Source organism: Enhydra lutris, unplaced genomic scaffold (genome assembly GCF_002288905.1).
Source record: "Enhydra lutris kenyoni isolate GAN:26980312 unplaced genomic scaffold, ASM228890v2 scaffoldscaffold110, whole genome shotgun sequence".
Classification (NCBI taxonomy): Eukaryota; Metazoa; Chordata; class Mammalia; order Carnivora; family Mustelidae; genus Enhydra; species Enhydra lutris.
In genome coordinates, this window is record NW_019154194.1 from 387,397 (window position 1) to 407,878 (window position 20,482).

Below are 20,482 nucleotides of genomic sequence, written 5' to 3' on the forward strand. Positions count from 1 at the left end.
GGAGCGAGCGGCGGCGGCGGCGGCGGCGGCGGCGGCGGCGGTGGCGGCGGCACCATGGGCCGGGCCCGGCGCTTCCAGTGGCCGCTGCTGCTGCTGTGGGCGGCCGCGGCGGGGCCAGGTAGGGTCTAGGGCCGGGGTTGGCTGGCCGGGCCGGGGCGGGGGGCGCGCTGCGGTGACAGCCCGGCTACCGCCGGGCCGCAGAGGCCGAACAATGCGCGCGGGGCCGGGCCGGGCCCCCTCCCCGGGACAAAGCGCAGCGCGGGCCGGGAGCCGGGAGCTGGGAGCCGCGAGCGGGGGAGGGGGACGCGAGCCCGGGCCGCTGTGCCGCAGCCCCCCCCACCCTGCACAGGCCCCGATCCCGGCGGGGACAAAGGGACGGAGACCACCCCCCCCCGCACACACACACGCAAGCCCGCCTTCTCCGGGCCGGTCCCGCTGTCCTTCTGTCCGGTCTCTGCGTCCCTCTGTCCGCCTGTCTCTGAGTCCCTTAGTCTCTCTCCTTGTCCCCCACCCTTGTCCTCTGTCCCTCAGTCTGGAAGTCCTGTCCCCCTGACTGTCCCCCTTTCTCCTTGCCTCCGTGTCCCCCACCTCTCCATCCTGTCTTTGTCCCCCACCTCTGTCCCTTGGTCTCTGTCCCTTTTTACTGGGTCACTCTGTCCCCCCATCATCATCTCTATTCCCTCTTCTCTGCCCCTCTATATTTCTGCCCTCTTGCTCTGCCCCCATTCTCCCTCTGTCCCTGTCTCACTGTCACCCTTGTTTCTCTGTCCCCCATCTGTCCCATCCCCTTGTCTTTCCTGCCTGTTTCTTTAGCCCCCTCTGTCACCTCTCTTCCTCATCCCCCCCACCATCTATCCCCCTCCCACCCCACCCCCCAACCCCCGTCCCTGTCCCAGGGTGTCCCTGTCCCCTGTCTCTCTGCCTTCCCTCTCTACCCTTACAACCTCCCCCATCTCCATCCTTCATTTCTCCATCCCTTTATCCCTCTGTCCCCCTGGAGAGGAATTGAGTCAGACAGGGCACCCTGAAGGGCCTTGGAGGGAAATGTGTGTGTATGTATGTGTGTGGGGAAGTGTGTGAGGAACCTTGGCATGTGGGCACACACGTGGATTCAGCAAATGCCTCCCAAACGCTGCCCATCCCCAACCATTCACACACCCAGGCCATAACTTCTAGAGAAGACCCCCTCCAGGACAGGCAGGGAGCCATCCACATATCCTCATCACACTCTGTGAAAAACCGGGGACCTCCAAGAGAGGGTGACCCTGAGGCTGGGGACAAGGTCAGGAAACGTCACCCACACACTCACACTCCCACAGTGCGTGTGTGCCTCGATCCTACCACAGGTCCCCCCGCAACTCCCCGGTGGGGAAGGCCGCTCTTAGTGGGAGTGCAGCACTGGGAAGCTGGAAGGGCAGGAAGCCACATAGAGATTTGGGAGAGGCGGGTAGCCAGATGGCACAGGGCTGGGGGGCTGAGTTTATTTAAATCCCGCCTGCTGCCATTTACCCCAATGGGGGCTGTCGAGCCCCCTCCCCTCTTTGGGCCTCAGTTCCCATTTCTGTAAAGTGAGGATGTTGAACTCAGTGACCTGAAAGGGAACTCCAGCTCAGACCTCCCAAGGGGTTTCTAGCAAGTTGGGTGCGGTTACAACAGCCCCCCCCTCCGCCCCACCCCTGCAGGGTTTGAGGCAGAGCTTTCCTCTCCTCAAGACCAGGTGAGGGGCAAAGCTTACTTCTCTTGCCGCCCCTTGCTTTATTCTACAGTCTTCTGTCACTGCTTGAAACTTTCATCATTTCTTCCTCTCTTTGCAGCAGACATGCCACAGTTTCCCAGATGAGCGCTTTGGTACCACACTGCCATCCAGTTTTTATTTTTCTCTCTTTCTTTTTTAGGCCCCAAAACCAGATTCCTAGAATCCTAGAACCAACGAGTCCAGTAAACAAAGAACCTGAGGGTATCTTAAAACACTGACACCTTCAGGATCCTAGAATCCCAAAGTCTTTTTTTTTTTTTTAAAGATTTTATTTATTTATTTGACAGAGAGAGATTACAAGTAGGCAGAGAGGCAGTCAGAGAGAGGAGGAAGCAGACTCCCTGCTGAGCAGAGAGCCGGATGTGGGGCTCGATCCCAGGACCCTGGGATCATGACCTGAGCTGAAGGCAGAGGCTTTAACCCACTGAGCCACCCAGGCGCCCCTAGAATCCCAAAGTCTTTGAGAATCTTGACACCTTTAAAATCCTAGGACCTTGATAGCATTAGGATTCTAGCCTCTTGACATCTTTAAAATTCTGAGATCTCAACTGAATCTTGACGCCTCTGACATCTAGAATCTTGACAGCTTAGACTGTCTTGGGATGGAGTCTCAGAATCAGGAGGTGGACCAAGATGACGGCCTACCCAGTTCAGGGATCCTTTCTCCAGCATTCCTGGGAGGTAGCTCGATAGGCTTGGTTCTCGTTTCATTTTAAAGTCACTGCATCCTGGCCCCCTAATCCCTTCGGTAAACTTTCTCTAAATTAAACGGCATAGGGCTTTACAAGTTGGGAGAGAGCTGGGTATCGTGGGGAGCTCTCTGGACTGGGAGCCGAGGGATCGACCTCTTTCTGGTGTAATTTTATGTTCGCCTCTGTCCCTTCCTGAGCCTCACTTTCCCCTTCTGCACCGTATGCGCTAGGGAGCGGGAGTACCTGGTGTCAGAGGGCCCTGCCTGCTTTCCTTCTCACTGGATATTTCTGAATGACCTTGGCCACCAGATCTGAGGGGGTAGCCCATGGTCGCCACCTCATCTTCCTCTTTGTCACCCCCTCTCCTCTCTCTCCTTGGCCAGCCAGCAGGAATGGGGCTGGAAGATGGGGTCCCTTTGTGCCCTTTCAAAAATGAATTCTGTCTTTCCTGGCTTACACATCTGCCAAGAGCACCGGAGAAGGATGATGAGATTTATGCCAAAGGAAAGAAGGGCCCAGGGTGGGCAGCCGAGAGGAAGTGAGAAACAGGGAGATGCGTTGCCCGCCCAGATGCACGAGGGCAGAACCAGAGATTCCCAGGCCCAGGATCAGATAGAACTGAAAGGGGCAGAGGAAACAGATATCCAGATACAAAGACAAGACAGAGAGACTGTTAAGAGTTAGTGGGGCTCTGTAGAAGCGGGGGGGCTTGTTGATTCCAAATGTTTTCCTCCCAAGTGATTCACTTTTCCCTGCTAAAGTTCTCATAGGCCCCTCTGAGATCAGGGGGACCTTCTACCCAGTATGAGTCACCCCGGGGTGCAGGTCTTGGGACGTTTCTGTCCCTGACCCCCACCCACCCATGAGCCAGATGCCCGAGTCCCCAGAGCAGGGGTCAGGTTCTGCAGTGGATTCCAAGACCTTAGACACAGCAGGGCTGGGGCCTGGGGTGGGTTAATGTCGTGCGAGCCTGGCCTGTCCCCATCTTGGGGAACACAAAGGCAGCTTTCTCTCTCTGGGTGGGGGAGGTGGGGGGGGTGCCTGGAGACAGTCAGACTTGCCAGCGCCCAATGGCCTGTGGCACCAAGACCCAAGCACCCACTGGTTCCTGCCAGTGTGGACCCCAAGCCCATCTCAGGCCCATAGGTCCTCTGGGAGCCCGGCCCCAAGGCTCCTCTGCAGGCTCTCAGTGGAGCAAGAGGGCAGGGACAGAGCCTGGGCTCTCCCGGGAGGGGGTGAATAGAGGGCACTGGGGGTGGAGGATAGGACAGTGAGGGCTCAGTGCAGGCTTGCACCCTTCCCGGAGTGAGCAGGAATTCCCCCATGACCCCACACCCAGGGGGAGCCTCCCACCCCCTGGCTGGGCCCGAGGCCCGGAATCTAGGGAGTTCCGAATATCCCAGGAACGTGGGGGGGGGCACAGGGGGCACTTTGTGTGTGAGGCTGCTGACTCACCCCTACACCCCCACCTGAAGCTTGGTCCCTTGTCCCCCTTGGAGGGGGACAGGGGGCCGGGAGGAAGGCAGGACTCTGGTTCTGAGGGTTGAAGACTGTGGACCAGGAGTCAAGTTTCCGGGAGAGGGGGAGGCTGGGGGCCAGGACTCCTGGGTCCAAGGGAGGAGGGGCTGGGGTTTTAGACTCCTGGGTCTGAGGTAGAAGGCAACGGGTCCTGAACACGTGTGTGTGTGTGTGTGTGTGTGTGTGTGTGTGTGTGTGTGTGTAGGGGGCTGGGGGCTTGGACTCCTGGGTCTGAGGAGAGAAGAGACCTGAGGGTCCATACGCCTAGCAATGGAGGTACAGACTACCGAGTCCTGGGAGAGGAAGGGGCTGGGGGTCCCACTCCAGGTTTCTGAGGGAGGAGGGGCTGGGACCCTGATGCCTAGGTCCTGCGAATACAGGCGCCTTCACAAGGCTGAGCTGGGGAAGAATTGACGCTTTGTGCTAGGATGTTCGGACTCCGCCATTGATGGGGGGCTAAGGGGGGGTTCATTCAGGACGCAGGGATGTACCACCTCCCTAGGGGAGGAAGTGGGGGAAGGAGGCATGAAGCCATAAGCCCCCTGGGGAGCGGATACAGAGGGGGTGGCTGTGACCTTCCCGGAACCATGACCTTGAGACTCCCTTGGGTATTTGCTGACTCAGGACCCAGGAAGTGCTCCCCCCACCCTGTTTAGTCTCCGTGGAAACATCCAGCAGCTGTGCACTCTGGACCCCTGGCTCCTGGGTCCTGAAGGAGGAGGGGGCTGGAAGCCCAGACTGGTGGGTTTGAAGGGGGAGAAGGCTGGGACTCAGGATTTCTAGGGTTGCAGGAGGAGGAGGAGGCTAAGAACCCAGACTCCTGGATCCTGACTGGAGAAGGGGGCTAGGAGCCTGGACTCCTGGATCCCGGGAGGAGGCAGTGAGAGGCTGGATTCCTGGGTCTAAGGGAAGAGAGGGCTGGATTCTGGGTCTCTACATATCACCTGCTCAGCCACTCTTTCCCAGGCCCTCCCAGTCCCTTTTTCCAGGCAGCATCCCCATGACGACTCCAGGCTGTCAACACCGTTTAAAGGGCCAGTGCCCCAGTCCCAAAAGCTTCGCCCTCTCAGACCAGAAAGTCCCGCCTCACCACCCCCCAACTCCCCAACCCCGAAACAAAAGCTCCTGGGACATTAATATTCCAGGCACAGACACTGTTGGTTACTGACTCCTCAGGAGGGGGAGGGAACAAGACAAAAGCCCCCCACCCTCACCCCATGTGCACCCTCAAGCAGAGAGCGGAGGAATAATTGAGGGGGGGGACAGATGTAGAGGTCCTGATGGCTCCCAAGAGATGTTGAGTTTCTGCCACTGTCTTGCCTGGGACCCCTGAGCCTCATTCTCCACATCTGTAAAATGGGGGGCTAGCACTGGGCTAGCCCCGAGGTCCAGGATCTATGGATAGGCTTCAAGATGGTTGTTTGTTGTTGTTGGTTTTTTGTGGTGTTTTGTTTTTGTTTTTGTTTTTTTTTTTAGGCACCAGAATGTGCAGGCAAGCCAGTTTTTCTGTGCATGGGCATGTTTCTGGACTTGTAATAACAGGAGCTTTGCAGGAAGGGCTCCCCAGGCTCCAGGCCCTGGCATCATCCCCTTTTTACATAGAGGGCATCAAAAAAGTCACACCACTTGCCCAAAGTCACAAAGATGGCCAGTGGTCCAGCTGGGATCAACCCAGGTGTTTAGGAGGAGAATGATGACGTCACAAAGTCACCAGGAGGCAGAAGTGAAATCCTGCCTGACATAAGCTGTTCATTCCTCCGTCTCCCAGACACAGACCAAGTTCCAGGCACACATTGAGGCACTAGGGTTGCGGCAGTAAAACCAATGGATGACACCCCTGCCTTCGTGGGGTGTGTATTCTAGTGATGGGGGACAAACACTTTCACCAAGTAAGCAAACTAACAAAATAACTTCAGGGACGTCTCCGTAGAAGAAATAGTACAAATGGCGATGGCAGAGAAAGTGTTCTGGGGGCAGAGGGACCAGGTGTGAGTGGAGGACTCCCCGAGGAGGTGTGGGTGCGAGTGAGCAGAGACCTGACTGAGAGCAGGAGGGAGGCAGTTGTGGGAAGATCAAGGGCAAAGAACATTGCAGGCAGAGGGAAGTGCAAGGGCCCTGAGGTGGCGTCATGCTCGGTGAGTCTGAGGAACATGGAGGCCAATGAGCCTGGAGTGAAGGGAGTAGCGGGAGGGTGGCCAGAACTGCCGTCAGGGAGGGGCCGGGCCACACAGCACCTTGAAGGCCCAGGGAAGGAGGCCAGATTTGATTCTCAATGTCATGGGCAGCCTTCAGAGCATCTTAAGCAGAGAGATGACTTGATCTGATTTACCTTCTTGAAAAATCCATCTGGCTGCTGTGTGGAGAATGGCCTGAGGGGACGCAGACATGGAAGCAGGGAGCCCGGGGAGTAACTCTTGAAGGTCAAGGTAAGAGATGGTGTCGTTGGACTAGGGTGGTGGTAGAGTAGGTAAAAAAAGGTGAATTGCTTCGGGTGTTTTAGAGGTAGATGGATAGATCTTGCTGATGGAATGGATGTCAGAGTGAGGGAAAGGTTTTTAGGCCTGAGCAACTGGTTGGAGGGTTGTGATATTTACGGAGATTGAGAAAACATGGGGAGGAAAATATTTAAGGCCAGGATTGGACATATTAAGCTTGATATTCCAGGAGGTGTTAAATTAACCCCTAATAGTGGCTTAAATACACAAAGCATGATATTCAAGCCTCAGGGAAGTCCAAAAGTAGGCAGCCAGCTCCACATCATCACCAGAGACTCAGGCATCTTGGGGCTCTTAGTTCCACCATCGCTACTGCCCTCGTCCTCTTGTCAAAATGAACTCCAGGCCTCACATCCTAGTTCCAGGCAGCTAGGTGACTTAGAAGAAGAAGGACTTATCCCCTTTATTTAGGAAGTCCTCCCCAAATTACCACATGAATTACCAGAGGACTTAGTTTTCCTTCTATCAAACGGGATAAAACTTTATCACATGGCCTCACTTAGCTGCAAGGGATTCTGGGAAGTATTTTTTCTGCTGGACATAGGGCATCCATAAATACAATCAGGGTTCTTTTACTAAGAAAAGGGAATTATGGGTCCTGGCTAGAAAGCTAGCTGTCTCTGCCTCCATTCTCCAGAATTAATCTTTTCTACCCCTCAGCATCCCAGTCAGGTTACCTAGCCCTGTTACAGGGAATATAACGCTTCTGATGGGCTATTACACTGATTTGTGCGTACCTCCCTGTAAATCTGGAAGGCTTTCCAGGGCAGGGACCTCATCTGACTCATCTCTGGGCACCCAGCCCCTCAACACCTACCTACCATTCAGGAAACGCTTGAATGAATGGGCCAGAAGAGACACGAAGCTATAGTTATCCCACATTTAAAGGTAAATAACCTGATCTGGTCATGGCACTTTTCCTGTTTAAAACCCTCCCTCCGGGTGCCTGGGTGGCCCAGCGGGTTAACCCTCTGCCTTCTGCTCAGGTCACGATCTCAGGGTCCTGGGATCGAGCCCCGCATCGGGCTCTCTGCTCAGCGGGGAGCCTGCTTCCCCCTCTCTCTCTCTGCCTGCCTCTCTGCCTACTTGTGATCTCTGTCTGTCAAATAAATAAATAAATAAAATCTTTAAAAAAACAAAACAAAACAAAACAAAAAAACCTCCCTCCACCAGTCTTCAGGATAAAAGCTCATCTCCTAGCTTGGCGTTTGTGGCCCCTCACTAGCACATCCCAGAACCTCTCCCCAGGGCTGCACATGGTTCCTTCCACCCAGACAGCCAGGAGGGGATGTGGAAGCAAACTATGGAATTAAGAGAGAGTTCTAGATGCAGATCCTGCGCCCCCCACCCCCCACTGCACCTCTGATGACTACCTTGAGCAAGTCATTTTCTCTCTCCAGACTAGTTTTTCTCATCTCTCAAATGGGAATTAAAAAACCCTGGGGATTGATAATAGTGCCCAACTTATTCAGGTATCATGATGAGGAGATGGAAATTGTACAGTTGATACCCCTCCACAGAGCCTGACACAAGTGCCTAATAAACACTAGCTACCACTATGTGGTTATTTTATTTTGAAGATGACCGTGACAGTGATCATGGTGACGCTGATGAACCCCAGCTCTGAGCTCCACTCTAGGCTGCTGCCCCTGCTGAAAATACCCCCTTACTAATCCCCTACCTTGTTCCACTGATGGATTAATCTGGGTAGGTTAACTGCAATAACGTGAGCCCTGAAACCTCAATGGCTTAACAAAAAAGTGAATTTCTCATTCGTGTCACAGTCTTGTGCAGGCAAATTGCAAGGGACAATCAGTCAGGGCCCTGGGCTCCTTCCAGCTTGTGATCCTGTCTTCCTAAGGCTCCTCGGGGTCCTCTCCATTCAGCCAGCGAGAAGGATCTCGAGTGACATGAACTAGGCTGGAAGGGGTGTCTCTCTGTTCCACCTACATCCCATTGGCCAGAACCCTGTCACATGGCCCCAGCTGAGTACAAGGGATCGTAGGAAATGTAGCCCGATCTGTGTGTCATACCAGTTAACTTTAGCGGTGTAACAGACCCTCCAGAACGTGGTAGTTTGCAACAAGAGTCGTGTTATTTGCTTATGACTCTAGGAGTCAGCGGTTTGGACTGAATTGGCTGGGGAGTTCTTCTGGTCTCAGCTGGTGTCCCTCAGGTGGCTGCAGTTACCTGGGGCTGGAGGGGTCAGGATGGCCCCATTCACATGACTGGCAGTTGGTGTTGGCTCCTGGCTGGGCTTCTCTCTCCGTGTGTTCCCTTGCCCTCAAGGAAGCTGTTCTGGGAGTCTTCACCCAAGGGTCTCAGGACAGCAAGAGGGCATGAATGGAAACGGCAAGGCCTGGGCTCCAGAACTCTAAACAATATCACTTTTAGGAAATTCTGTTAGCCAAAGCAAGTCACGGGGCCTGTTCAGATTCACAAGGCCAGAGTGTCTCCTGAATGAGAGGAGGAGCGAAGTCAACTTAAAAAGGACACGCGCAGGGATGGGAAGGAAATTGTGGCCGTCTTTGCAGATAGACTACAACGGGTGCCCAGGTGTGGAAGATGGGCAGCTTCCCACACCTGGTGATCTGCTCGCTCTAAGATCTGGGTCCAGTGGAGCTTCCTTCCAGAACCTTCTTTGATCACCCATCCCCCTAGGTGGCCCTGGTCTCTCCCCTTCCCCTGGGCTCCTGGTGTGCCCCGTGCTGTCCTCATTAGAACACATACCAATGGATCTTGAAGGCAGCCCCTCTGGACGGATTTTCTCCATCTCCCAGAGTCCAGCCCTCAGGAAATGGAGGAGGATGCGATGGACTGAATGAGAGGGGAAAGAAAGAGATTGGCGGTTTGGCTGGGAGAGGAACAGAGGGAGAGAGAAAAGACTGAATTGCAGCCCTCAACTAGTTTCTCTGTCTACTGGTCCAGGGGCTGGACAGGAAGTACAGACAGAGAATGTGACCGTGGCGGAGGGAGGCGTGGCGGAGATAACCTGCCGTCTGCACCAGTACGATGGGTCCATAGTTGTCATTCAGAACCCAGCCCGGCAGACCCTCTTCTTCAACGGCACCCGCGGTGAGTGCTGGGGTAGGGAATCTAGAGTCTTGAAGGAGGAGGGCTGGGGCCCAACCCCTGTGTCCCAAAAGGACAGAGCGGAGAGTGTGGACTCTTGGGTCCTGACACCATGGAGCCAAGGGTCTGGACTCCTGGTCCTGTGGGCCCGCATCATTCTGGGTCCCCAAGGGAAAAACTAGGTGGGCCCCTTAGATGCACAGGTACAGCTGGCTGGAGAAAGGACGCAGAGCGGGGATCTTTAAGCTCCTGGTGGAAGGGCGGGACCCCTCAAGCCAGGATTCCCCAGCTTCATCCCTTCCTGTTCCATTCTGTCTAGCCCTGAAGGACGAGCGTTTCCAGCTTGAGGAGTTTTCCCCCCGCCGCGTGCGGATCCGGCTCTCAGATGCCCGCCTGGAAGACGAGGGGGGCTACTTCTGCCAGCTCTACACGGAGGATACCCACCACCAGATTGCCACGCTCACTGTATTGGGTAACGCCTCCCCTCCTCAGCCTCAACCCCCCTCTCCTTTTTCCTCTGCTTTTCTCTTATCCTGAGCCTTGATTTTTTAACCTGGTTGTTTTTTTAACCTCCTGGACACCTGGCCCCGGTAAACACGGCGGGTCTTCCTGGCCTCTAGCCTGGGTTTGACCTCTGCCCCCCGGGACCCTTGTTACTTTGAATCCACCTAGTGCCTCCGCTGACCGCCCCCCCTTACCTCTTCCTCCCTACCGCAGTGGCCCCAGAGAATCCCGTGGTGGAGGTTCGGGAGCAGGCGGTGGAGGGAGGCGAGGTGGAGCTCAGTTGCCTAGTTCCGCGGTCGCGCCCTGCCGCGGTCCTGCGCTGGTACCGCGACCGCAAGGAGCTGAAAGGTACTACCTGGGGTGGGGGGGTGGGAGGGGAGGTGCCGGCGGGGGCGGTGGGACTGAGAGGAGGCGGGGCTTGGAGAAGAGCGCGCGGACCGACAGTGGCGGCTCGATATGCAGCTACGGAATGAATTGATAGAAGAGAGGGCGTGGGACTGAAAGAGAGAGGAGTTTTGGGACGCGGCACCTGGGGCGGTGGGCTTGGTTCGGGGGGTGGGGCGAGGCTTTGAGGCCGGGGAGCGCGGCCGGCGGATAAGGGGCGGAGCCTGGTTTACAGCGCGCTTAGGTTTAGGCTGGTGGGCGGGATGGGTACCCCCTCCGCGGGCGGAGCCCGACCCCTGGCCTGACAGCTTCCCCGCCCGGCCTGGCAGGAGTGAGCAGCGGCCAGGAAAATGGCAAGGTCTGGAGCGTGGCGAGCACAGTGCGGTTTCGTGTGGACCGCAAGGACGACGGCGGTATCGTCATCTGCGAGGCGCAGAACCAGGCGCTGCCCTCCGGACACAGCAAGCAGACGCAGTACGTGCTGGACGTCCAGTGTAAGTGCCCGGCGGGCCGGAACCGGGGGACAGGGCTGGGGGGGACCGGAGGGTCCCAACGCCAGCCGCTTGCCCCCGGGAGGGTTTCCTGCCCCGCGTGATGACCCAAACCAGCACTCTCCCATCTCACTTCGGCCCACAGACTCTCCCACGGCCCGGATCCATGCCTCCCAAGCTGTGGTGAGGGAGGGAGACACGCTGGTGCTAACGTGTGCTGTATCGGGGAACCCCAGGTGAGCTCCTGGACCCGAGTCTTCTGGGTCTTGACAAGAAGATCGGGGACCTGGACGCCTGCGTCTCGGGGAAGAGGGGACTGGGCGAACAGAGCGGCCTGGGGCCCGGACTTCTGTGTCCTGCGGGAGGAGGAGTCTGGGGGTTTGGGCTTGTGGATCTTGAGGAAGGAAGCTGTGGGGCCCTGGACTCCTGGATTCTGACAGTGGAACGGGCAGTGGGCGGGAGGCTGGATTCCTGAGACTGGTGTTGGGTGGAAGCTGCGCTCGGGACTGCAGGTTTTTTTGGAAGGATAGGGCTAGTAAGGACCCTGTTATTTGGAGATGCTACTTATCTAGATTACTGAGAAGTCAGAATTGGATGTTGGCACCCGTGTCCGTAACTCTCACTATACTTTGCTCATGCCCAGGCCGAACCAGATCCGCTGGAACCGCGGGAATGAGTCTTTGCCAGAGCGGGCCGAGGCGGTCGGAGAGACGCTCACGCTGCCAGGCTTGGTATCAGCAGATAATGGCACCTACACTTGCGAGGCGTCGAACAAGCACGGCCACGCGAGGGCGCTCTATGTACTCGTGGTCTACGGTGAGGGCAGGCAGCTGCCGGCCAGGGGGCGGGGCCTCGAAGGAGGTCTCTGGTTGTCCCGGGTGGGGCGGGGCCTTGGGAATGGGCGAGCTGCTTTGGATGGTCCGAGGCCCGCCAGGGGTTTTTGAGGGGCCTGTGCAAACAAAGTGTGATTCCTTGGGGTCAACAGCCAACAGAACTCCTGGAGTTCTGCGGCCAGATTGACCGTCTGGTTTCACACTGAGCTCTGCAGTGTCCTATTGCGGGTTACTTTGCGCCTTCGTTTCTTCACCGGTTAAGTGGAAATAAATAATAGCACCTACCTCATAGGGTTGTGAAGATTATATGAGCTAAATATATAAGGCGGTTGGAATGGCCCCTAGCACAAAATAAGTATTATGTGTTTAGCCCTTATGACGGTGGGACAGGCATTTCGGAGGTTGTTGGGCCCTAGCTCAGCATTTTAAATACCTGGAGCGCTTTAGACAAGATGGGAAGGGATTTGGACCTGAGGTTCTGTAAGTCGCAGGAGCCGAAAGAAACAAGGGATTTCCTGTTTCTGTTCTTTGGGGAGTGGGGTGGAGGGAGGAATAGTGGGATGGTATTGGCAAAAGGTCTTGAGGGCTTTGTCGGGCAGTGCACAAACCAACCCGCACGCATTCTTTGTGGAAGTGGAGCATCAGGAAAGAGTGGAGCCGGGACAAGGGGCCAGGAGTGGCAGTAATTTGAGGGGCGTGGCACATACAAGCGCAGTTAGTTGTGTGGACTGGTTTAAGAGATCAAAAGCGATGGGGCAGGGCTGGGACCGTCCTCCGATGACCTGGTCCTGCGCCCTGTCTCTCTGGCAGACCCAGGTGCGGTGGTAGAGGCTCAGACGTCGGTGCCCTACGCCATTGTGGGCGGCATCCTGGCGCTACTGGTGTTTCTGATCATATGTGTGCTGGTGGGCATGGTCTGGTGCTCAGTACGGCAGAAGGGTGAGTGGGGGCGGGGTCTGAATTCAGCGAGGGGTGTGGTTGGTTGTGGGATCCGGGAGGGGGCGGGGCCTAGGGCTGGATTGGTAAGAGGGCGGGCGTACAGCCAAGGTGATAAAGGGGTGGAACCCAGATCCTGGGTTCGAAATCCGCAGGCACCTGGGGCCAAGATTCCAAAAGGGCGGACCTTTCCGCCACGACTCTAAAAGGGGTGAAACGTTGAAGGCGAATTAAGGCCGTGGGTTTGAATAAAACAATTTATCTTCCTAATTGTTGGATTCGTTGGGAGCAGAGCAAGGGGACACCGCCAAGATTACGGATAAGGGTGGTCTTTCTGTGAACTTTTGGAGTCTTCCTAATTCTGCTTTTACCTCTTTCTCTCTGCCCCTGTTTTGCTATCCCCTGCACTTGATGCCCTCTCCCTGTATGTTCCGTTTCTCCCTCTTTCTTCGCCTGGTATGTCTTGTCTGTCTCCCTCTTCCTGTATATTTCTGTACAACTCCTGGGTCCACATATATGTTGCCTCTGCCTGGGGGTGTCTCACCCCTCAGGCTCCTATCTGACCCACGAGGCCAGTGGCCTAGATGAGCAGGGAGAAGCAAGAGAAGCCTTTCTCAATGGCAGCGACGGACACAAGAGGAAAGAAGAATTCTTCATCTGACCCCACCTCCACCCAGGCCTGGGCCTGGTCCAGGGCTGGGGTCCACCCCACTGCCAGCTGCAAAGACATTTACCAGAGTCTGGGATGGTGGGCTTCTCCCCCCACCACTAACACCTCAGACACTTGGGCAGGGATGGGGGTGTTGGATCCCGGGTCTCTGCAACGGCCAGAAGCAAGGGCCCAGAAGTCTGGGCCCCCCAGGGGGCAGGGGCCAAAGGTCCAGACCCCCCAAGTCCAGGGAGGGCGGTAGGGATTGGGTTGGGGAAAGATAACTGGGGGAAGGCCAGGGCCCCTAGGCTGCAGAACCAGGTCTTGTGGGGAGGGGGTCAGATTCTGGGAGGGGGGGGGGGGGCGGGGAAGGGGAACACAGATTTCTTTGGGGGTCCCAGACCCCATGCCAGCCATTGTAGGAGTTCCACAGAGCTCTGGGCACCTCTTTGCAAAGCCATGTTTGCACGGTGGGGGTAAGGGTGGGGGGAGGGCATGGAAACAGGGATTCTGTGTCTTTGTGTCATAACTTTGATGGGGGCGATGAGGGAGACAGCCCCAACCCTTTTCTCCAATCCCCAGGTTCCTGGGCTCCCCTTCCCTCCACCTCCTTCCCCCATACCTGTCCTATCCATATTTGTCTCTCTGTCCACCCACTCCTTGGGGGGGCCTTCCCTGTCTCTCCTCCAGGCCCTCCAGGGAGAGGGAAAGGAGTTTGGGGAGGGGGTGCGTTGGTCTCTATGGTTTTATATATAATATATTAAAAAAAAATTAAAAATCTGTATGAAAATATCAGATTGCACCCCCCCTCCCCTCATTCCTGGCTTTTGCCCCCTTTTTCTTGTAAAAAAAACAAAAACAAAAACAAAACACATTTTGTACGGGGAGGGGAACGGGGAGGGGGTTTGGCAATCCCACTAACCACCATTAAACTGAGGAGAGAACAAGTGTCAGGTGGCTGTGTGTCTGTCCCTCTGCCCAGAGCTATACTATGTTGGGAGGGGAACTGAACTAAGGGAGGGAGGAGGGAGAAGAGTAAGATGGTTGCTGGTGGACGGTTCAAGACAGGAGAGGGTCCTTACCTCCCTCTATGAGGGAGGTAAGGAGGGCACCTCCCCTTTTCCAAGAAATCGGATTTTTTGTTGTTGTTGTTTTTTGTTTTTCCTGGCCACTCCATCAGCCAAAGGTCACTGAGTCCTGTCTCTTCAGTAGTCACTGAGCTATCCCATCCCCAGGCAATGGCTTGGATCCTTACCCTGGCTTACCCCTACCCCTGATGTCAGTCTCCAAAGGACCTCTTAATGACTCACATCTCACCCTAGCAACACCTGTCCCTGCTCTGCTCAAAACCCTTCACCTCTAGGTCAAGTCAAACCCCCTTAGCCTGGCATTTCTGACCCCTCACTCATCCAACTAAATTTTAAATGAGTGATTCTAATTTTAGACTAATTTAGACTACTTTATGCCAAGTGCTGCTCAAAGATGTGGAGATGCCATGGTGAACAAAATAGGCAAATGTTAGGTGTTCTAGACACCTTAGTACTAATCTGAACCTTGATCCTGTTCTAGGCACTGAGGACCCAAAGAAAAAGGGTGACTCCATTCTAACCCTCACAAAGCTTCCATGAGGAAAACAGACTGAGCAAGGAAGCAAAAAAAACCCCTAAATTTCAGATTGCCATAATTACCCTTAAGATAAAACTCAGTTAAGGGGATGTGGGGTATTATTAACTTATTATGGAAGACTTGAACTGCAGAAGTAGACAGGACAAATGGAGTCCCATGCACCCTTCACCCCAGGTTTCACAACTACTGACTCATGGCCAAACCTATTTTATCCACAACCCTACTCACTTTTCTAAAGCAAATCTGGAGGTGGAGGTGCCATCTGTGAAAGATCAAGGACAGCCTGATTGACACCTGTGCCAAGAAATGAATGATGAGCATAAGACCAGCTATTCAAAGTTCAGAGGGAAAAGCATTTTCCGGCAAAGAGAAGAGTGAGGGCAAAGGCCTGAGGCGGTAAAGAGATTACAGTGTTTGAGGAGAAGTGGAGCTAGACTGTGGAGTGGATAGAGGAGAGTGAAGTCAGAGACAAGTAGGAGCAGATCACGTGTACAGCCCCTCAGCCATGATAGAGTTCGGATTTTTTCTAAGTGTAATGGGAGCTCACTGGAGAGCTGGAATCAGAGTCAATTCCAGGAAGACCGGAATGCTGCAACAGCTTCCGATACCGTCAGCGTGGTCTGAGCTCTTAACTTCACCTGTAAGAGCCTTTCTCTTCTCTTAATTCTGTGTTTCAGGCATACCTGGCTGCTATCACTTTCTTAAACCATGCACTGCTTTTTGTCTGTAGGCTTCTACCCTTGCTGTTCCCTCTGCCAGAAAAATTCCTATTCTAATTGGCTTCTATTCATCCTTGGCTTAAAGTTCACTACCTCTTCGAAGCCTTTCCAGGCTGGGGCAGGCATCTCCTTTGGCACCCCCAGTTTCCTATACTCCACTCATCCCAAGTCTGACCACTCTGGGTTGTGGGTCTGACTTTTGAGGCTCTCCTTTCTTTGGGGTGCCATGAAGATAGGAGCCAGGTGTGTCTTGTCTACCGCAGAAACCACAGTGCCCACCAGCACAGGGATTGGCACACAAGAGAGCAGTATATACTTACGCTGGGGGTGGGGGGAGGGCTTGTGAGGGTTGGTAAGTGTCTTGGCCCTTGAGCCCCCTCTCCGGGTGCAAACTGATGCCAATTAAAAGGCCACCAGCTCAGCGCTAGCCGCAATCCGTCAGCGAATGCACTTTGTTCAAGAGCGCCCCCCGTGTGCTAATCACGGCGTTCTGGAGTCTGGCCTCTCCGGGGAATATGCAAATCATCCCTTCAGCGCGTAGGGCTCCTATTGTCCCTCACTAAGATATGCAAATAAGCAAGCCTCAGGCACAGGATCCAGGCCTAGCTGGTGCTCCCAACCCCTAGCTCATCCCATTTTCTAGAAGGCGCGTTCTCGCTCGCTCACGCACGCGCAAGCCTTGCAGTTTGTTCCGTTTTGCCGCGGACTGTACCAATAAACCCGGACAGTGAGGGGCAAAGCCCGCAACCCCCTGCGCGGGCCTCGTCGATGGCCCGACTCCGAGAGCCCCTCTTCCCACTGTGCGACGGGAATGGTCCATCTCGCCGCGCAAGCGCCCTAGGCTCTTCACGCCGCTTTGCACTCCCTCCTACCCGACTTGCAGCGCAGGCGCAGAGCCCAGGCGTGCAGCCGCCGCCGCCGAGCCAGAGCGGGGGCAGCTAGCGCCGGTGAGTGTCCGGGATAGGGGTGCGCGGGGCATGCTGGGAAGCGGGCGCTACGGCACCGCTGCATGATGGGAGTGACGGCTCCCGTCACCGGGGCGAGCAGGCAGCCGTCTTGGCCCGTGGTAGCCGGAGGACGAGACCTAGTCTCCCTTTTCTCCCCCAACGCGGCTCCGTGCAGTCCTGGAGCATCCTGGGGAAACGGGACGCTCCGCCCTAAGGCATTGTGGGAGGCGGTCCGCTAGTCGTTATGGGCCTAGTGCATTCTGGGAAGCATTATCCTAACTCCTTGTGGGGAACCAGTCCCTTTTGTCACACACCTTCCGCTGAGCATCCTGGAAGAATGCTTCGACGCAGAACACCTTGGAAGGTGGTCATTATAGGCCCGAGGCATCCTGGGACAGATTGCCGCAGGGCATGGTGGGGACCAGCCCTTATTGTCTGGTGTAAGGTTTTACTCTGGCCTCCTTGCCTTAGCATTGTAGGAACGAGTGCCTGTTATGTTCACGCAGGGCATCTTGGGAGTTGGTTGCTGTAGGTTCAGGATTTGGTGGGGCCTAGGCAGTGTTTTCCTTGTAGTGAGGGAGCCTCATTTATGTCCCTTTAAATTGTGGAAGCCAGTATGGCCCCCGTAGTCGTTGTAGGAATGGGATTTGTGCACCAAAGAGTGTCTCCACTTGACATCTGGAATGGGATTTGGGCACCAAAGAGTGTCTCCACTTGACTATGGAAGGTCCTTTTGTGATGTGGGTTTGGGGGAAGGTAGGCTGGACTGGTGAGCGATGTCTCCTGGTAATCTCGTGGGAAGTCCTGATTGTCTCTAGTGTGTGGTTGCCAGGTAACATATGGAACGTCCAGTTAAATTTGAGTTTCAGATAAATAACCTTTTAGAAATATTTATCCCAAACACTGCATGGAACCTATGTATATTAAATAATTTTCTGTTTATCTGAAATTAAAATTTAACCAGGCATGGTCTGTTTACATTTACTAAATCTGGCAAACTTATCCTGGCATAAAGTAGACATCCGAAAATAAATGGGACCCTACAAGCAATAGGGTATTATCACAACTCTCCTCTAACAATTATGAGTCTCCTTGTTCTTTTTTTTTTTAATTTTTTTTTAAAGATTTTATTTATTTGACAGAGATCACAAGTAGACAGAGGCAGGCAGAGAGAGAGAGAGGGAAGCAGGCTCCCTGCTGAGCAGAGAGCCTGATGTGGGACTCGATCCCAGGACCCTGAGATCATGATCTGAGCCGAAGGCAGAGGCTTAACCCACTGAGCCACCCAGGCGCCCCGAATCTCCTTGTTCTTAAAGCCCAGATCCGGGTGTCTTTTTTTTTTTTTTCCAGACCCATGTGTCTTTAGAAAGCTCCCCTGACGTTGCTACCAGCTCCCCCTCCCTCTACCCGCATGCCCCAGCCTCCTCTATGCTTCACATTTTTTTTTTTTTAGTCCCTAGCATTAAATTTGACTTCCAGGCTTTGAAGGGATTGCGTCTTTTCCACCATTGTGTACCCCAGGACACGTCTTGGCAGAAAGAGGTGTAGCTGCCACCCCCTTTGACTAACTTGCTTTTCCTGGCTCTTTACTGCCAAGGAGTGCAATTGGAGACAAAAGAATTGCCGTGTATGTGTGTGTGTGTGTGTGTGTGTGTGTGTGTGTGTGTGTAGGGAGGTATTGGTGAAAAGAGAGAGGAAAGAGAGGGCTTCTTGGCAGAGGTAGAGATGGTATTTGGGCTCGAAGAAGTACAGAGAGGTTCTTGTGTTTGAGGTGGGCTTTGGAGAGCAAGTAGGAGTTCTCCAGGCAGACAAGGGGAAAGGAGGACATTCCAGACAGCAGTAGTAGGATTTGCTAAGACCCACAGATGTGAAAAGTCCTGGTGAGCACTGGGAGAGGTAAGAAGTCTGGAATGGCTGGGGTTAATAGAAAGGATTATGGGTGGGAGCATTAACAACCATTTTGGATGGAGTACCTGCCACATACTGGCTGTTTATATTGAATGAGCCCATTGAATCTTCAGGAAGTTTTTTCAGTCTAGAGTTCATTTTATTAGAGGTAGGGTAACACCAAATCCTAGTTCACCCACCAACTAGTTGGTGTGACCTTGAACTACTTGTTAATTCTTTCTGTGCCTCAGTTTCCTCATGTACAAAGGAGGTGATAATCTCTCAACATAGTTGTAAGGACTACATGGGTTAAGCCCTGGGAGTTCTTTTGTACTGAGAAGGAAACAGGCTGGAGAAGTTAAGTCCTTTGCTTGAAGCTACATAGCTAGAATATGGCAGATTTGGGGTTTAGACTGAGACACTACCTTGTCAAGGGATAGGACTAGGGCTGACACAAATATGGAAGTCCTTCTAGACTGACTGATAGATCACCACTATATCAAGGAATCCCCTCCCCCCAGCTGCTGCTTTGGACCCTCCCCTAGTACCAGAGTTTCTCACAAACCACCAGCTAAAGGGTGAATTCCTGGCATAGGACCATGTTCCACCATGTTCCACTCAATTCTGATTGGTGCCCATGCTGATACCTGCTGCTAAATATTGGGATATTACCCTTCCCCATGCCACTAAGAGCTTTGTTGCCCAGATGGGGAAATTAAGATCTATAGAAGAGCTGGGGTGATCTTTTCCTTTCCCTCAGCACAGAGCACACAGCTGGGCCTGGGGAGGCAGATGCTATGTAAAAATTTATTGAGTCACCACAGGCCTTTTGTTCCCCCCCGTGCAGCATCCCACTCTACTTGCCGACATCCTGCATTGGAGAACTTGTGACCCAGGTGTGACTGTGAAGAGCTGGCTGGGGAGGGACGCTGCCTAGCTGCTGCTCTGCTCCTGTCTCCTGTTCCCTCCCCTGGCCATGACAGAGACCCGTGAGCCAGCTGAGACTGGGGGCTATGCCAGCTTGGAAGAAGACGACGAGGACCTCTCTCCAGGTGAGGCACCCTTAGAGATGGTGGCATTGCCTTGAGTATCATCCTGGCTTGGAATTGGGGCTCCACTGAGAAATCTAGAGCGGGGCTGTCTCCTTGTCTTCCTAGGTGTTCCATTCTGGCTGGGACTGTGTGCCCTGCTGGTGGAATCCTTCTGGCTGAAACTTCTGGGGGCTGTAGATTGACTAGGATTGTTCTCCTTATTGAGGGTTCTAGATCGGCTGTGGTCTCTGTCTTCACTGGGGGTTTGAGATCGGCTGTGCTCTCTCTCCTCACTGGAAGTTCGAGATCGGCTGTGACCTCTCTTGCTGGAGGTTCTAGATAGGTTGTGATCTCTCTCCTCTCGGGGGGTTCCAGATTGCCTCTGATTTCTTTCTTTTCTGAATGTTCTGGATTGGTTGTGATCTCTCTCTTTTCCAAAGGTTCTGCATTGACTATGACCTCTCTGTTTTCTAAGGGTTCTGGGTTGGCTGTAATCTCTCTCTTTTCTGGGGAGACTGGTTAGGCTGTGATCTCTTTCCTTGCTGGAGGTTCTAGATAGGCTGTGATCTGTTTCTTTGCTGGAGGTTCCAGATCGGCTGTGCTCTCTCTCCTCGCTGGGGGTTCTAGATCGCCTGCCACCTCTCTCCTTGCTGGGGCTTCTAGATCGCCTGTGGTCTCTCTCCTTGCTGGGCGTTCTAGATCGCCTGTGGTCTCTCTCCTTGCTGGGACTTGTACATTGTCCTTGACCTCTCTCCTTGCTGGGTGTTCTAGATCGTCTATGATCTCTCTCCTTGCTGGGGCTTCTAGATTGTCCTCGACCTCTCTCCTTGCTGGGGCTTCTAGATTGTCTGTGATCTCTCTCCTTGCTGGTGCTTCTAGATTGTCCTCGACCTCTCTCCTTGCTGGGGCTTCTAGATTGTCTGTGATCTCTCTCCTTGCTGG

The 20,482-nt window shown here is 54.3% G+C and overlaps 2 protein-coding genes across 3 annotated transcripts in view; both read left to right on the forward strand.

The window, feature by feature from the left end:
- Positions 1 to 35: 35 nt before the first annotated feature.
- Positions 36 to 14,237, forward strand: LOC111139523 (cell adhesion molecule 4). Its single transcript, XM_022491811.1, has 9 exons — positions 36 to 118; positions 9,390 to 9,536; positions 9,853 to 10,005; positions 10,251 to 10,385; positions 10,751 to 10,915; positions 11,058 to 11,148; positions 11,556 to 11,728; positions 12,556 to 12,684; positions 13,233 to 14,237. The coding sequence occupies exons 1-9, from the start codon at positions 55 to 57 to the stop codon at positions 13,340 to 13,342; spliced, it is 1,167 nt and encodes a 388-aa protein (XP_022347519.1). The 5' UTR covers positions 36 to 54; the 3' UTR covers positions 13,343 to 14,237.
- Positions 14,238 to 16,468: 2,231 nt separating this feature from the next.
- LOC111139528 (zinc finger protein 428) overlaps positions 16,469 to 20,482 on the forward strand; it is an 8,712-nt gene continuing 4,698 nt past the window's right edge. Inside the window, exons 1-2 of one of the 2 annotated variants that reach the window (XM_022491822.1) lie at positions 16,469 to 16,622; positions 19,334 to 19,561. In XM_022491822.1, the coding sequence (XP_022347530.1) occupies positions 19,486 to 19,561 (76 nt within the window). In that variant the 5' untranslated portion in view covers positions 16,469 to 16,622; positions 19,334 to 19,485. The remainder of the gene's footprint in view (positions 16,623 to 19,333; positions 19,562 to 20,482) is intronic. The other variant, XM_022491821.1, reaches the window with a different exon arrangement.

Bases quoted from the DNA above. Each gene is read 5' to 3' on its own strand.
- LOC111139523 (XM_022491811.1), top strand. From the start codon at position 55: ATGGGCCGGGCCCGGCGCTTCCAGTGGCCGCTGCTGCTGCTGTGGGCG. The intron at 119-9,389 runs GTAGGGTCTAGG...CTACTGGTCCAG, and splicing joins GGCGGCCGCGGCGGGGCCAG to GGGCTGGACAGGAAGTACAG. The intron at 10,006-10,250 runs GTAACGCCTCCC...TCCCTACCGCAG, and splicing joins TGCCACGCTCACTGTATTGG to TGGCCCCAGAGAATCCCGTG.